Here is a 16820-nt window from a genome sequence, read left to right as displayed (position 1 = left end):
CTTCGCTCTTACCTGAGAGACAGAACCCCACTTACAGAGATACTAGCTGCACTACCCAACCCAAACCACTGACATGGCAACTGCAAGTTCCTCTGGACTGTCTAGCCTGGGAAGGAAAAAGAAGGCCCCTGGCCTTATGGATCAAATTGGGAACTTCTTTGGAGGGGACAAGAAGAGGAAGAGCAAGGTGAGGAAAGGAGAGAGTTTGATTTGTTTGAAAGATACACCTCTAATGTACCATGGTTCATTTTTGTGTTCAGCCTTAAGTTGAGTGACTGATGTCTGATTTGTGGTTTTGGCAGATTGTGAGCTGCAAGAAATTTGTCACAAGTTTTTGTTTCAATTTGCTACGATTTTACGTCTTTAAGAAAATAAAAATCATGTGATCTACCAAAGTTTAAGACATTCACCTGAAATGTGCTTATTTGCGATTTAATGGCATTGAAAACTTCATTTAGACACTGGATAACTGATATGGGTGTGGTTTGAGATTGGTGTAGCGCAAAGAGGCTTTGACTTAGTCTTTCGAATAATTGTTTTGTAATTGTTATTTTATCGTGGTACTATCATTAAAATTGAACATTTTATTTCAGTTAGAGCTTCAAAGCATCTGCGGTACTTATATGGTCATAAATATATCTAAAACTGGAGCCATTTTAAAGTTGTGTATCAGGTATTTTTAAGAGAGAATAATGATTCTGCTGATTTCATGGGGAAATTTGAATAAATGTCAGCACCCTTACTTTGATGTATTTTCGGAGAGACTGTTATGATTGTTAGGCTATCAATTCTCCTGATTTATTAGCTGTTTGCCATTTTAACTGTGGATGGTCCATGGTGGAGAACTATAACCTAAATGCCTTGCATGGACCTCCATCGGGTACCTCCATCGGGTGTCTTCAACTAGGATTCTCTCACTCCTTCTTTACAAAGACAACTCGAGACCACAATATTGTACATAATCCAACATAAATAATATAATATACCATAGAATAGGAAAAAACATTTATCTACGCGAAACCTTATCCTATATGGGTTTGTGTAGAATTCAAGATGCTGCGTTGTGTAGTTGGAGAGCAGGTTCAGATAATATATGTAATTTAGCAGACGCTTTCATCCAGAGCGATTTACTGTCATGCGTGCATACATTTTTAAGTATGGGTGGTCCCGGGAATTGAACCCACTATCCTGCCGTAGCAAGCACCACCTGGACCCAGATGTGTGTGGATAACTGTTGCGGTACAGTGAGAATAATTGAGCTCACATTGCCTTGTTTCTCTCTCGCGCTCTCGCTCTGTGATGTGCTAATGCTAAATCCCAAAGCCTCTCCTTGAGCTGGTGACAAGGGATGTACTGTAGATTTAAATTGATATAACAACCCAGTGCACATTTCAGTCAGCTTGCCACTGTTTGTGTATCAGTTGTCAACTTTGGAAGCAGAGGAAAGTCTAACACACAACTTACTGTATATCACTACAGTTATGTGTCGAAGTTGGTACAGTGTATTGAAGAGAGAGTCCAACACTTTTATGTTTTCCAGCTCTGTTTCAGTCCACTCTGGGGATTTGGAGTTAGTTCCTCATTGGTTCAGAGAGGAGAGTAGTTTCAGATGATCATCCAATAGGTTGCAGAATGTGATCTGACAGTCGAGCCTTATAACAACTTCAGAGAGGACAAAAATCTTATGACTTTTGAATATAATTAAATCCCAGCTCAAAGTAATTTTAGTAGTTTTTTTTTCAGTTTCAGAATGATTTGGTTGTGGGCATTGTAGATCAGATTCTTTCACATTTTAAACAACATTGAAATGTACTGCTGAAACAGAGTGAAAATGTCAGTGTTTTTGCCTGTCAAAATTGAATGAACGTAATTGTAAAAAGAGGCAGTATTAGCTTTTTTAAAATCAATTTGTTTGAATGTCATTGTCACCGCTCTGCTCTTTCAGGAAATCGTTTTCTACATCAGAGCAGTTAGTTTATGATTAAAAGAAACATGGAAAATATTTTTTACCAAGGGGGTTGCCTTCAGATTTGTGATAAGTGTTTTTAATTTCAAATATATGATACCTAACTCTGTTGCCTCGAGCATCATTTTTTTTTCCTGCACTGATCAAAGTTTGAAAAAGGATTAAACAGGTTAAACATTTTTATTTATTCTTAAAGGTCCAATGTAGCTGTTTCAAAAAAATCTAATATCAAATCATTTCTGGGTAACAATCAAGTACCTTTACTATGATTGTATTCATTTAAAATGGTAAAAAGAAACAAAAATAACTTCTTAGCAAAGAGTAATTTCTCAAGCAAGAATTTAGCTAAGACCGTGTGGGAGTGGTTTGAGTGGGGCGGAGCAAACTAGGTTTGGAATGCTTTTTCTTATTGGTCTATTAACTAATTGCGGTCAATTAGTAATTAGTAAGTCTGGTCATCCCACCAAAACAGGCTTAAATTTTAGGCTGTCATTTCAAACAGCTTTTAAACTAAAAGGGAATTGTCATAATATTCACAATTTCACAGTATTATTCCAAACTGATGTGGAAATATACACTGAGTGTACAAAACATTAGGAACACATCCTTTGGGGGGTGGACTATTCTTGATACACACGGGAAGCTGTTGAACGTGAAAAACCCAGCAGCGTTACAGTTCCTGACATACTCAAACCAGTGTGCCTAGGCACCTACTTCCATATCCCGTTCAAATGCATTTCAATTTGTCTTGCCCATTCACCCTCTGAATGGCACACAATACTACAATCCACTTCTCAAGGCTTTAAAATCCTTCTTTAACCTGTCTCCTCCCCTTCAAGTGACACAAATAAGAGCAGGTGTTCCCAGCGTCACAGTGTTTGTTGGTAGAGTCTTAAAGACATTTTCTTTGACACAAAAGTATAGAAGTTATCTGTCCCACGTCAGATATAGAGTTGAAATGTATTACATTTTGAGTTTAAGTCCCAATATTACATTTTATATGCATCACTAAAGACTGAAATATAATAAAACCGTTTGAAATAGACACACCAGATTTGCCTCGTAATTTTATTTATTATTAATTCTGAAAATATGGATAGCATTCCACCCATGAGGCCACTACTGTAGGTCCTTTGACTGTAGGAAAGGGCTACTGTTATTCACAGATATGAGCGTTCACTATTGAGCCATTGATCCTTTTACAAACTGGAATTTGCTCTTTCTGTTCTTGTCTTGGTTTCACCTCTATTTGTTTTTTGTTTATTCTGGTTTGAAACTAGTTCATGGGAATCTGCATGGTGATGTTATATTTTTCTTTAAGATATCACCAAAAAACGAAGACAAAACTGGTTTAACCTCAGGAACTAAAGCCAATTTTTTACCTGTCAAAGCTGATCGATAATCCCTATTATTCAAAAAGGGGAAGACCTTATGAGACTAAATTGATGGATAAATGAGTGTATATGTGCAGTCACCATGGCACTGAAACCCATTACAGGAAAATAAGCTAATTTAAATATGGGGTCTATTGGGCAACTTTGTGAGAACAAGGACCCGATGGCCTGAGTTTTGCACTCGTCCTTGGACTGAGTACCAATCTGTTTGTGCCAACATGCCAAAAAATGTTTGCTTGACAAGGAGTGGTATGATAGCAGAAGCAGACTGATACCCGGGCTAACTCCAACCCAGTGTCTTGGCCAAAAGCTTCTTAGAGCTGATCTCCTCTCGCCAGCTAGATGGAGCACCTCTCAGGTTCACTGGTGTCTTTTACTGAGACCTGGTTCAAATACTATTTAAAATAATTTCAAATACTTCAGCTGCGCTTGATTGTGCTTGCCTGGCGCAATGGAACCAATAGAATAGTCGCCAATGTGCAAAACCTGGCCATCTGGAACTCTTGGCAGACTAAAGCAAATGTTGAAAGTATTTTAAAGTATTTGAACCCAGGCTTTCCTTTACCTTGTCAGGAACTATGTGTGTGGGACTATGTTTGATCCCAGGGTGGATCCATGGATCCCATTCGCTGATCTCTTTTGTAATGCTTTGAGATATCCAACCGATGCTTGTATTTCCTGTGAATTGTAATGACCGACATCTGCTCCTGACCTGATCCTGTTCTGAGCTTTTGGATAAATGGCATGATTAAACTCTCTTAACAACACCCACCCTGAGCAGTGTTTTTTTTTGGGGGGGGAGGGGGGGGGCTTTTGTATTGTTGTTTTTATTATGTAATGTCACTTTTTTAACAACCCCCCCTCTGATGCAACAGGCGCAGTCACACCACAGAATGTTTGGAACGAAAGCATAACTGGACACGATCACACTGATTTGAGCGTAGTGGTTATGGCTGATTTTCACATTGTATTATCTCAATCAGTGATGTTGACTGACAAACTCTCCTGCTGGGATGAGGGGGTCTATGCTAGGAATGGGTTATGGAGAATCTGGCCCAGTTGAAGAGGGAATGGAATGCTCATCGTCAAAACTATTCCCAATTCATTTGTCCTTTCACATCTTGAGTGGATAAGTCCACACTCTGCAGTAACGGCATACTTGTCTAGATGAGGCTGGGAGAAGTGTTGTGTAGACTTAATGGAATTACGAGGCCGACTCTTAGCTCAGCTTTTATTAAGTAGCTTAAGGCCATGTTAAAAATGATTGTTGTCATGCAAAACAGTCTGGCCTCACCTCGATCTCCATATCTGATCATTCTGTCATTGATGGGCACAGTGAGAAGTTAAGTCGTGTTTGCCATGACAATGACCGTATGGTTTGGCAAGACGGCGTTAACAAATCTGGGACCGGGTTCATTTGCTGAATTTTTATTTTGGAAATGTGTCTTTAGTACTGTCTCTTATCACTTATATTCATCTGAAAATTATATTTCAGTCACATTTGTATTTGATGCTTTTTTAAATTTAAAGTCTTTTTTTGAATTGGTCTATAATTGAACATCTTGGAAGGTTTATCAAGATCCAATAAATCAGGATAACAGTGTTTATTTCTTGTTTTCATTTTGTATTCTGTTTAGCAAAGGGACAAATGACAGCTATTTTCAAAATCAACCTGAAAACAAAATGAAAACAAGAAAGCCTGTCTCACTTTGTCCATCTCACTTTTTGGAGACTTCCAGTTAAGTATTTTCATTCGTAACTGAATATGAATAAGGACTGGAATCGCCAATGAGATGCTACTCGTCATTGAATTCATTAGATGTGCCTCATGGTCAAAAATGAAAGAGTCAATCCTTCCTTGTTCTTAATTTTTTTTGTGTGTATATTTTACAAAATGTAAGACATTTATAGTGATAGCCAGAGTCAAGTTAGTGCAGTCTCATTTGCATTTCTTTTAAAGTGTTCGTACTTGAGAATGAAACCAGGGACAATGGAAAAATAACCTGAACTTCCTCTGAGCCCTACATTTATTTGACATATAGTTGCCATTTTATTTATTCAGAGTTGATGAGAACTGAGGAGTGTAGACCATACCTACTATTAACTTACTTTCACCTGGCACTGTAAGACAAGCAGGGTCAAATGTCAAGAGTTAGGTCTTACTAGACGTTCGGTCCAGTACCCTGGTTTTGGATGGTAAAGAACCAGTTCAGCTATGGTTTAGTAGATTGTAGTCCACAACTTTGTCTTACTGTTGTCAGTGACCTAGAGCTCCACTGCTTTCTAATATGACACTTTTGTTGTAAATGGTCAACCCCTTTGAGGTAGTTGTCCAATTCCTGCTAGCTTCTCCTAAATAGTTGGAGAAGTTGCAGCACAGAGACAACTGAAGAGGTTATCTGGCAGAAAGACTGTCCTCCTGAGACTACCAACTGTCAAGTGGATTTCACTCCAAAGGAGTCAGTCGGTGGCTAGTGGATCTGCAACCCGGTGAGTCTTATTAATCAATCGCCAACTTGTCTGTTATGACACTGACGGACATTGATCTTTGTGATCAATCAAGACCCAAGTCAAATGTAAAGCTGTGATGGGATTGAGAAGGAGCATGCACTGTATATGAATAATTGTAACGTATGGTGCGTGGATCTTTCACCTATTGTGGGTAAGACCTATTCATTTGACAGTGGGCGGTTTGTGATTTGTGTGTGTCCACAATGACTCACACTTGTCTCAATAGGATAGGATGTAGTGATCACTATGTGGCTTTCCTATCCTCCTGCTCCTTCATAAATAATACATTATTACAATGAATTTATTCCGGAATAAATTATTGACCGTGGTCCATTTTTGAAGGAGTCAGCATCTGTCAAGGTTTGACCTGCACCTCTGAGGAGAGAGGTTTAACACTAATTAAATCCTCAGGGAGGTGTCCTATGAGTCCTGAATACTCTCTCGACCTGGGTTTAGGTGACCTTGTTCTTCACTGCAGGAAACTTTTGCTTACACTTTATTTGACACGTCACTATGACATTAACATGAAGGTGTAACTCTGGTGTCAAACCCAGTCATGACTGCAGTTATAACGTATGACTGTTGTCATGATAGAGGTAACATGATAGAGGTAACGTTTGGCTTTATGACTGTACTGGCCACCCCTGGATAACAGCCTCTGTCAGAGGTGAAACGAAGTGTCAAATTAAGTGTTGCCGAACTTTCTCTACGCCGGCTGGGCTGCCACGCTAGCAGCTAGCTGAGTTTAGAAATGATGAACGGACGTCCACTGCTATGTAAATCCAATCACGTATGTTGAGGATGAAATGGGCTTTGTAGCTTTATGAAAGTTGGATGACAGTGAGGCATTTTTATAGTTTTTCTTTTCCGCTGAGGAACGGGCACAGCTCCTTTGTGAAATCTGAATTGTGGGTAAATAACAATGCACTTCCGTGCCAGGAACACACACTTATCTCATACTCTTCAAACATCAAACCGAGAGAGAACATTCCCTCTATCCATTCCTCCCTCCCGACAAAATAATCCCCGGCTCGGCTCTATCCCGAAAGGACTCTCCTTGCGTCAGAATGCCGTTGTCCTTTGAACACTCCTCGTGTTGGAAAATCAAAACCGATACTGACAACGTCCGTTGCAAGATGATTCAGTAAAGAACACGTGAAGATCATAACTGAATATTGTGACCCTTCTTTACAAATATATCAAACGGATTTTAAATTCAGAATTTAATCGTTCAATGTCTCTCTCGCTCTAACTTCTCTCCCTCCACTTTCGGACTCAACTTTCTCTTCCTACCTCTTTCTCAGGCTACTCGATCTCTGGACCTGTATTTAATGGGAACATAAGTGGAACGTCTGTGTGTAGTACCTAACTTTGATGGGAATATGTGACCTCACGTCAATGTTCAAAATAAATCATGCCTAATCAACTCCGGTTCTGCAATGGCAAATCAGTACTGAACCCCTAGCCGTGCATCCCAAACGACACCCTATTCCCTATACAGTACACTACTCTTGATGGGCCTTGGTCAAAAGTAGAGCACTATACACAAAGAATAACCGTTGAGTCCTCCAGTCGCAGCTGCGAAGCTGATCAGTTCTTCACAACAACCACAAGTGGTGAGATTAATTCACCTATACCAGCTCCAGCACAAACACAATGAGCATTTGGTTTGGTTGAAAAAACTTATTTTCCACGTCTTTTCAACTTCTTTTGCTCATAGGGAACAAACTGACCGACCAACAACCATGCTACCTGGCTATTCTACTGAGCATCTTCTGTATTCATAAATGTGTTGGATATTATCATCCAATTCCAATAGTTTGATAGATTTTAAATTCCCTCTGGTCCTCCGGGTTAGAGGACCCGGGGCTAAGAACAAACACATTTTCTATGTTAATGTGCTTATTTCCTGAGGTCATTTTCTGCTTGAGTCTGCATCCATCCAGCCATCTATCCATCCATATATGGGCTGAAAAGACAGTGAATGAAATGCAAGTGGAAGCACTAATGAGTGTATTATATTGTGAACGATGTACAGGGGTGAAAGTTTGCCTTCTCATTTTGGTAAAGTTCTTTCATGGGGATAATCACAGTGATTCAGTGAGAGGCTCAGCCTCTCCAGTCTCTTCACTCGCTGACATGAATGGGGGTATAAAGGCCCCCTCGCTCTCACTCCACAAAATACCACACAGAGAGAGAGAGAGAGAGGCACTCATTAGGATGAAATGGGTTTCACTATATCAAAGGATGTTATTCACAAACATACACCTAAATAGCCGACTGGGAATAATCAGGGTTATTATTGAGAAAATGACAATGAATCATTGCAGATTCACACAATTTTAATTAAGGTCCCAGTTGTGTGTGTCTGGAAGGTACATGTTAGAGCCTATTGTGAGAGAGAGGGGGGGGTGCTATTTATTCAAGTTCAGGGGAATGAGACAGAGCTAATTTTGCATTCATCCCTATCCAATCCTCTAAAGGTTTATTTGTCTGAAGTACTTAATTGTATTGATTTCTACTTAACTTCCCCTTCAACAGCATTTAGTGTTGATATTTATCATACTTTGCAAAGATCCAAAACATTTCTTACTGACTTTACTAATTAATTTATAATTCCTTCATCCAGTTAGTTTTTAATCACTTGTTTTCAGTTTGAATGAGTTTTGGATGGGCGTTATCTGTGTACGCCTACGTGAGTCTGCTGTGAATGACTCAGAGAGCTTGTCTCAGGTCCTCTGTGATGTAAGAGCTCCCCAGGTAGTCCATCCAGCTGAAGAAGAAGCCGTTCTACAGCCCCAGAAAATGTGCTCCAGCATCCCTGGTGTTTGGCAATATGCCACCAGCTGTTTCCAATTCTAACACCTTTCAGGAGCTGGAGAGTGGAGGCAGAGTAGAGCCTGGTCTGGTTCAGGGAGCACACTTTCTTGTTAGGTTGTGTTGGGCCATATGTTTTCCCGCTGTGCCTTTTATAATGTTCTTCCATCCCTCCCTCCTTTCCTTCTTCCATCACTCCCTCTTTTCCTTCCATCACTCCCTCCTTTCCTTCCATCACTCCCTCCTTTCCTTCCATCACTCCCTCCTTTCCTTCCATCCCTCCCTTTCCTTCTTCCATCTCTCCCTCCTTTCCTCCTTCCATCACTCCCTCCTTTCCTCCTTCCATCACTCCCTCCTTTCCTCCTTCCATCACTCCCTCCTTTCCTCCTTCCATCACTCCCTCCTTCCATCACTCCCTCCTTTCCTTCCATCACTCCCTCCTTTCCTTCTTCCATCACACCCTCCTTTCCTCTTCCATCACTTCCTTCTTTCCTCCTTCCATCACTCCCTTCTTTCCTCCTTCCATCACTCCCTCCTTTCCTCCTTCCATCACTCCCTCCTTCCATCACTCCCTCCTTTCCTCCTTCCATCACTCCCTCCTTTACTCCTTTCTTCCATCCCTCCCTCTTTTCCTTCCTTCCATCCCTCCCTCCTTTCTTCTTCCGTCTCTCCCTCCTTTCCTTCATCCCTCCCTCCTTTCCTTCCATCCCTCCCTCCTTTCCTTCCATCCCTCCCTGCTTTCCTTCTTCCATCCCTCCCTCCTTTCCTTCTTCCATCCCTCCCTCCTTTCCTTCTTCCATCTCTCCCTCCTTTCCTTCCATTCCTCCCTCCTTTCCTCCTTTCCTTCCATCCCTCCCTCCTTTCCTTCCATCCCTCCTTCCATCCCTCCCTCCTTTCCTTCTTTCATCTCTCCCTCCTTTCCTCCTTCCATCCCTCCCTCCATTTCTTCCAGGGTTCCTTCCGTGGCCTGTCCTCCTCTCCTGCCAGACCTGCCAAGGCAGCCCCTAAGGGAGGGGAGAACGCTGTTGTACGCCTCTTCAGAACGATCGTGAGTCACCCCATTTGCATAGTTTGCCTACTATTGTTGATGTTTGACTTGTTGATATGAGGGCAGCAGGTAGTCTACCAGTCAAGAGCAGGTAGCCTAGTGGCTAAGAGCTGGTAGCCTAGTGGTTAAGAGCAGGTAGCCTAGTGGTTAAGAGTAGGTAGCCTAGTGGTATAAATAACTTTAGGCCAGTTAACGAAAGGTCACTGGTTCGAATCCCTGAGCCAACTAGGTGAAAAATCTGATGTGCCCTTGAGCAAGGAACTTAACCCTAATTGATCCTGTAAATCACTCTGGATAAGAGTGTCTGCTAAATGACTCAACTGTAATTGTGTTTCTAAAGGTCTGTGTCACTCTCTCCCCTCAGGTGTCCCCTGCCCCTCCTAAGTCTAGGGTGAGCCCCATTTACCTTACTCTTTGTCATTATTGTCCAATTGAGGAGTTGGTTGTTTTAGTCTTTGGATGTGATTGTGTATTTGGATTTGTTAACATATGAATGTCATGTACTGTATGTCACTGAATCTGTGCTCTCTCTGATGACGCGAGCGTCTGCCTTACTCTGCTATGCTCGACCCTGGATGTGGACTCCTCTTCTTGCTGCCTTTGCTCTGAGTAAGACCTGAGTGTTTAACTTTCCTTCCCTCACCCCTGTGTCTCACCCCTGTCTGTTCCCTGTCTCTGTCTCTTACATGTCCTTGTCCAGTGGACGGCAATGACTGCGAAACTAGGCCTGGTACGTGGTTAAAGGCTACAGCTAAAGAAAGCTAAGAGAAATCCCAGGCCGTTCCTTAAACAGTATATTCTGTAGCTATTTTAAGGCTTGAGAGCTTGTTCTAATCCAAGCGTACATGCATAACGCCCTCATCAGTTTTTCTCTTTTATTAAATAATGTTTTGAGTGCTTCTGTTTGGCAAGCTCTCTGCATCCGGCTCAATTGAATATCCAGTTATTTATTTGCTGAAGTCGTTTTTCCTTTTCGGTATGATAACCAGCAACTTAATCCTGCTTTTTCTTTATTTGCCCTGCTGAAATTGAAGTCTTGTCCTCTTCTCTTGTGCATGTGTGTCTCTGTGTGTGTCAGTGGTGGCTGCTGAGGGGAGGACGGCTCATAGTAATGCCTGGAATGGATTCAATGGAATTGTATCAACTGCATGGAAACCACGTTTGATACCATTCCATTGACTCCTTTCCAGCTATTATTATGAGCCGTCCTCCCCTCAGAAGCCTCCACTGGTGTGTGTGTGTGTGTGTGTGTTGTGGATGTTATGAGTCACACATAACAGCTAACACTGTGTGGGGGTAAAATAACAGAGTGATAAGGGATGAGACCTTTAAAGCTCTTCTCTGAGGTAAGGGATCTTTAAATAACCCTTTGAAGTGTCCCTCCCCACCTTTAATTCACCCTCATGCATGTTTATTGTGAACAGTTCTCATTCTATTCCCCCTGTGAGAGTCTGAGCAGCCACCGCTCAGCTGTTACTGAGATTGCATTTTCCCACGTTTGATTTAGAAAGCGAAACACTTCCACTTTGATTGATTTGCTTTACTGCTTCAATGCCACTGCAAAAGGAGCCACTTTTTGATCTAGGCTGGTTCCAATACTGCATGTACAATTTCATGTGATGCGCGTCACTGACTCAATAGCCATCTCTTCTATAAACTCGTCACCTGCTGGCTTTCAATTGAGCTCGGAGACGAGGCTATTGCTTCTGTTGTTTTCACGCAACATGATATTATCAGAAAACCTGGTTTTGTACTAAACGTCCGTGCAATACCCACAGAAGATATGTACATATGATGTCGCTTTTTAGCCTGGAATTAGTCAATCATTTAGTTGAACAAAGACAGAGATGCAAAAGCACACACTGGGCCACCATGCTAGGTGACAACAACAGTGTCTCCTGGTGTCTTACCCTCACTCCTGCTCTCTTCCAGGGGTCTCAGAAGTCAACAGGATCCGCTAAGGCAAAGAAGGCCGGTGCAGGAGACAGCGGAACCCTGTCCAAGATCTTCAAAATGGTAAACAAAAAAAAAACAAAACCCATTTTTAAGTGACAAAAACGCTCTAATCTGCCTTTGACATTAACATAAAAAAAGGGAATATCCCATTATATAATTCCCTTTGTATGTTATTGAAACTAATTCCAGAATGTGCGCTTGATTAAACAGATGTGGTCTCTTTCTCTTTTATTCCTCCCTCCTGTCTCTCTCTTCTTCTTCTTTCACCTCAGTGATGATACCCAGCACTCAGTGAGTAACAGATGAGTCACGAGCGGCAATATATATGTACTCTTAATTGCTATGAATTTATTCAATGTTGATACGCTAAGGTGTCACCTTCCATTGCCTATCATACCACCAGCAGAATAACTGCACCTTGAGACAGCCTCTAGACAGTGATAATTACAGTGTCTGGCTGATGCTACAGGCTTCATTGCATTAAAGAGTGCAGTTTGATGTCAAAGGTAGTGCTATTTTTGGCTTGGATACGGACATGTAGCGCCTAACAGAATTGGCTGCTTACTCGCAGACAGTGACCTTGCACCTGTGGGCCTACACCTGGCTGTGTAATGAATGGATTAGAAACAAGCTTTCGGAATAGTAGTCCTGCTTACTCTTAACGGTTGTTCTAGGTGCTGTGCTAACTGCAATGGGATATGCTTAGCAATTACAATTGTGGCATGTGGTAGCTTTGCTTACTTTGCCGATGGCTTACGCGACTGCAGACACCCCATAAGTTCAGCCTAGCTATTATGGAAGCAGTGCCGTTCATTCTTTCTACAACTAGGATATTGCACTTTTCATTACATTGGCCATCTGGTTCATGCATGTGTGTACCAAGTACACTGTATACGATACTGGGCTGTATTACTACACAGGCAGACTTATACAAGAGGTTTTTCTCCGACCTAGTAGGCCACACACACAAAGGCAAGGCAGACACACTTATGTGCACTTGAGTGAACATTTCCTGACTTTTTTCAAGGAGCAGCATAGTACCCCGATGTGTTCCTCTCAAACAGATGACTGAGGTGTTTGAACAGAGAGTATACCCTCCGTATGAGATTTAAGGTATTTGTTGCTACAATCGGCAGCATCCACTATTGACAGACTCTCCCCGTTTATTCCAGGCCACGGTTCTCCCTCTGCTCCCGCTGTAGCGCGACAGGCTCTGAACTGGAGTACATACTTAAGCAGTGCATCCACTTACTGTAATAAGCTGTCAACAACAGCTGACACGCTCCCTAACAGTAGAGAGGGAACATGTGCATCGTTGAGCAATGGCACGCTGCCAGTCTCTCTCCTCTCTCTCTGTCTCTGCCTGTCTTTGTCCATCGTCTGTCTCTACTGTGTCTCTCTCGGGCCTCTCTCTTTTGGTGTCTGTCTCTCTCCTTCTTTCACGCTCTCCGCTTACCTTTCTCACCTCTCACTCTGCCGATAGACTCACGTTCTCCTGTGAGTATTGACTCGGAGAGCTCCTGCATTCTGAGAGGCTGTTGTTTGTCTCTCCTTGCGTTATCCATGGCATGGTGAATGCTAATCTCTAGGACATGCTCTGGAGGTCTCTGGCAGTTTTAATTATCCAGTCTGGCCCAAGCTTCAGATAGTTATTTTAATTAGGCAGAATAGGCACAGGGAGCATATGTTCCCGTAGGTACAGTCAGCATCACTCACAGTGGGTGTGTTGATTAGCAAGGCAACCAAGCACAGTCATCTTCAGCATACCCTACAGTAGGCCTACTTTTAAAAATGTTTAGGATATCTGTATATGTTCACGTGCTCCCTGCATGGTGTCTTTGCTAGCTGGACTATCTTGCAATACGATAACTAAAAAATGACGAAGACAATCAAAATCTACAAATGTGTGGGTAAATAGACCACCAAATCTTTTCTTCTTCGATTCCCCACAATCTCTCTGCCTAATTGGCGTTAAGCTAAAGCCACCATCTCTAGCACTTCTGATTCCTCTATCTTGAATCATTATCTGGGGACGGACTTTTATTTCAAATGTTCATTTGTGTGGTGTTTTCCATTCTCCACTTCTGTTACTGCTTTCTAATTAGTCTGTTTCGAACCGATAAAGATTTTAAGCTCAAATTGCTGTAAGAATGGCTCAAAGCTTGGCCCGTTTCCTCCCATCTCCTTTTGTTTTAGGAGATTTAAAGGCTTTGTACGTTATGGATTATATTCATTCCAATAGTTCTCCGTAAAGAATTGTCTCATTTGTATAATCTTTGTTCCATTCCAATCCTCCCCTCTTTCTCCTACTTTTCTATCCCCACGAGAAAATGCACAATCTATTCTTAGGGAATGAGCTTGGTACAACACGTCATTGATCAGTTTTGGCAACAACATGCACATTTGAACTGGGAGATGTTTCTTTTTAAGGCATAGCCGAGAATTCACAAAATAAACAATTCTGATAATACCTAGAACTCACCCACTTATTCTAACCAAACAAAAGTACACAATGCTCAAGGCCACATAGACTGTACGACAATATACAGCTGGACATTTGTGTCCTAATGAGCACGTCCTTTTAGTGAGCATCGTTAGCGAATGACAAAAACAGTCCATTTCCTGATTGTTATTTCGTCTCTCACTCTCTTGCAGGGCACAAGCCGGACTGGGTCTCTACCCAAAAAATGAGGTCCCCTTTCAAGAGCACAAAGGCAGATGTCAAGAAAAGGGACTCAAGTGGGGGAAAACAAAGAAGATACAAGAACAGATCTTTGTCGACTCACACACCTCTTCTCCCTGCTTTTCTAACACTTTCATTTTCTAACTCAAATGCCTCCCCCACCGCACCCGGCTGGTAGATATAGCGACACAATCTGTGCCTCCCGCCCCTGCTCCACCCCCCTGTGCAACCATCTTGGATGTGAACTGTTGCTGAAGTCATCCGGACCCCTGTCATAGCGTTACAGTATCTGTGTCTTCATTTCTATTTCTCTCTGTTTGTCTGTATAGAGTCGTTTAACAAGGCTGGCTAACTGGACCAGACCTGGCTGAAGTAGCTTAGGTCCAATTGACCTGGCCCTGACCGCTTATGGTTGTGAAAGTATGACCAGGTCTGGTTCTGGTTCAGAAACGAGTGATTATCTGTCTTGTCATGCTCGTCTTTGCCCCTCCCCCAAACACTCTCCCATTTCTGTACATCCTGACATGAATTCATAGCTAAGCATCGTCTTACTCAGTTGGTCATGTGTTTGTATGTCTCCCCTCCTGTATCATCAGTGTAAGTGTCCTGTCTTAAGTGTTGCTGTCTTTCCATGTTTTTACATTAGGGTCTATGGCTGGCTGTGATCTTCGGTGGTAAAATGACATCGAGCTACTGAAAGCTGTTAACCTACTAAAAGTCTGTCTGTAGTATCCACTGAATTGTAGACGTCAATGGATGATATCATTTCTAATGTTGTTTTCATTTGATTTCCAGTACATGTAGATTGATTAAGACACTAATGGGAGTTTTCCCCCATCCAGACACAACTGGGATTTGTCTAAAGTGCACTGTTTTGACTGTTGAAAAGCCAGACACTGACTGCTCTGAAACCAAGCTCACGCTGGACCTGCTACAAGCATGGCATTTCCAACGGGGGACAGATTCAGACCCTTCCCCCATTAGTGTAGTCTAGATTCTGTAGTCTTCTCTGTCTTAAGTATCTCTTGCTTTATATATATCTATCAAAGCACTGCACACAATATGAATACAAAAACAGCTAGCTAAGCAATGCCATTTCTTACTGCCAAAAACAATGTGGTGTGTTTACTCTGTGTGGATATTAAAAGACCAACACTATCACAAAGGTGCTCGTTATTTAACCGTGTAAAAGCATAAACATTATAAAAAAAATGGATATAGAGGACGTGGAGTTTGTCGACCAAGGCACGAGCGACGAGTTGCATAAACTGCTTATTACTGTCCAATACCAGTGTCTTTCCTCAATTTGTTTAAAAACAAACGTGTCATCTGTAGCATTACTCTGCCTGCCCCCGTCGCCCCTCCCCCATGTCTTAAAGTGTGCGCGCGTTTTTGTATGGGTCCTGTGAATGAATGTAAATTAAACTCTTGAGACCCTCATTGTTGTATCTGTAATAAAAAAAAGATGTACGATCAGCCACTTAACTAGAAGAAATGAATAAAGCAATTAAAAATCATAAAACTTATGGGTCTCCGGTTGTGTTGTTTGATAGAAGTTTAAAAGTAGTGTACACAGATGTAAGGTACAAGAAGTGATGAAACATTCAACACTATCTTTATTAAGGTCAGGTCATTTGAAGCAGACTCATAAGAGCTGCATCTCACTCCTGGTTCCGAGAGTAATTGTGTTTGCATAATCAAGGAAAGGAACGTAATAATGCCTCAATGTGGGGGAAGCGACATTTGAATTTCTAGAAGTTGAAAGTAGTCATGCTTTTTCCATATGCTGTGAAAGTTTAATAACTCTGGGACTAATGAAAGAGAGGGACAGAAATGGGTTTTGACAAAGAATTTTTCATGTGCTAAACACTTGCCTTTTCTAGATACAAGGTATTGACGCAGAGACATACTGAGATCTTCACGAATTACAGAAAATCAAACAGATGAAATGCAATCAACTTCACACATGATTTCTAAAACAATTGGCACACATTAAATCTAAAAAAATGAATGATTTTATTAATTAAATACTTTTCAACATTACAAAATACATTCCTGACAAAAACAAAAACACTTAACAGCTTATAGTCTGTAAACTGGTTCAGCAATTGACAAAAAATGAATTATTGTTCACAACCAATTTGATACGGAATCCAAAAATATATGCAATCTTTCATACACTATTTACATTGCAAAATGGCTATGCATAAGCTTACAACTAAATTACAATTTCATGCAACACATTGTGAATATGGAGAGTCAACCCCTGAAGCCCTCATACAGCAGCCAATAACAGTGGTATCACAGGTCATCATTGTCAAAATTACAGGCATAACATTTAAGAAGAGAGGGTTCAAATCCACACCAAAACCAAGGTTTAAATACTATTCAAAATCATTATGCTTGATCGAGCTTGCCAGGCACAATGAAACCTATAGAGTAGTC

General features: G+C 41.5%; 1 protein-coding gene across 6 annotated transcripts; it reads left to right on the top strand.

The window, feature by feature from the left end:
• Nucleotides 1–73: 73 nt before the first annotated feature.
• Nucleotides 74–15901, top strand: LOC135522458 (myelin basic protein-like). 6 transcript variants are annotated; one of them, XM_064948736.1, is made up of 7 exons: nucleotides 74–187; nucleotides 9641–9736; nucleotides 10101–10127; nucleotides 10437–10466; nucleotides 11678–11752; nucleotides 11965–11983; nucleotides 14348–15901. In XM_064948736.1, the coding sequence occupies exons 1-6, from the start codon at nucleotides 74–76 to the stop codon at nucleotides 11965–11967; spliced, it is 345 nt and encodes a 114-aa protein (XP_064804808.1). In that variant the 3' UTR covers nucleotides 11968–11983; nucleotides 14348–15901. The 6 variants fall into 6 exon arrangements, with proteins under 6 accessions (XP_064804808.1, XP_064804806.1, XP_064804809.1 ...); XM_064948734.1 differs by having other exon boundaries at nucleotides 11669–11752; XM_064948737.1 differs by lacking the exon at nucleotides 10437–10466.
• Nucleotides 15902–16820: the final 919 nt, after the last annotated feature.

Source organism: Oncorhynchus masou, chromosome 30 (genome assembly GCF_036934945.1).
Source record: "Oncorhynchus masou masou isolate Uvic2021 chromosome 30, UVic_Omas_1.1, whole genome shotgun sequence".
NCBI classification, from domain to species: domain Eukaryota; kingdom Metazoa; phylum Chordata; class Actinopteri; order Salmoniformes; family Salmonidae; genus Oncorhynchus; species Oncorhynchus masou.
This window is presented reverse-complemented; position numbering and strand designations above follow the sequence as displayed.

Excerpts from the sequence above, each read along its gene's own strand:
- LOC135522458 (XM_064948732.1), top strand. The coding sequence starts at position 74 with ATGGCAACTGCAAGTTCCTCTGGACTGTCTAGCCTGGGAAGGAAAAAG. Across the intron at positions 188-9,640 it reads ACAAGAAGAGGAAGAGCAAG|GGTTCCTTCCGTGGCCTGTC; the intron begins GTGAGGAAAGGA and ends CATTTCTTCCAG. Across the intron at positions 11,753-14,347 it reads TGTCCAAGATCTTCAAAATG|GGCACAAGCCGGACTGGGTC; the intron begins GTAAACAAAAAA and ends ACTCTCTTGCAG.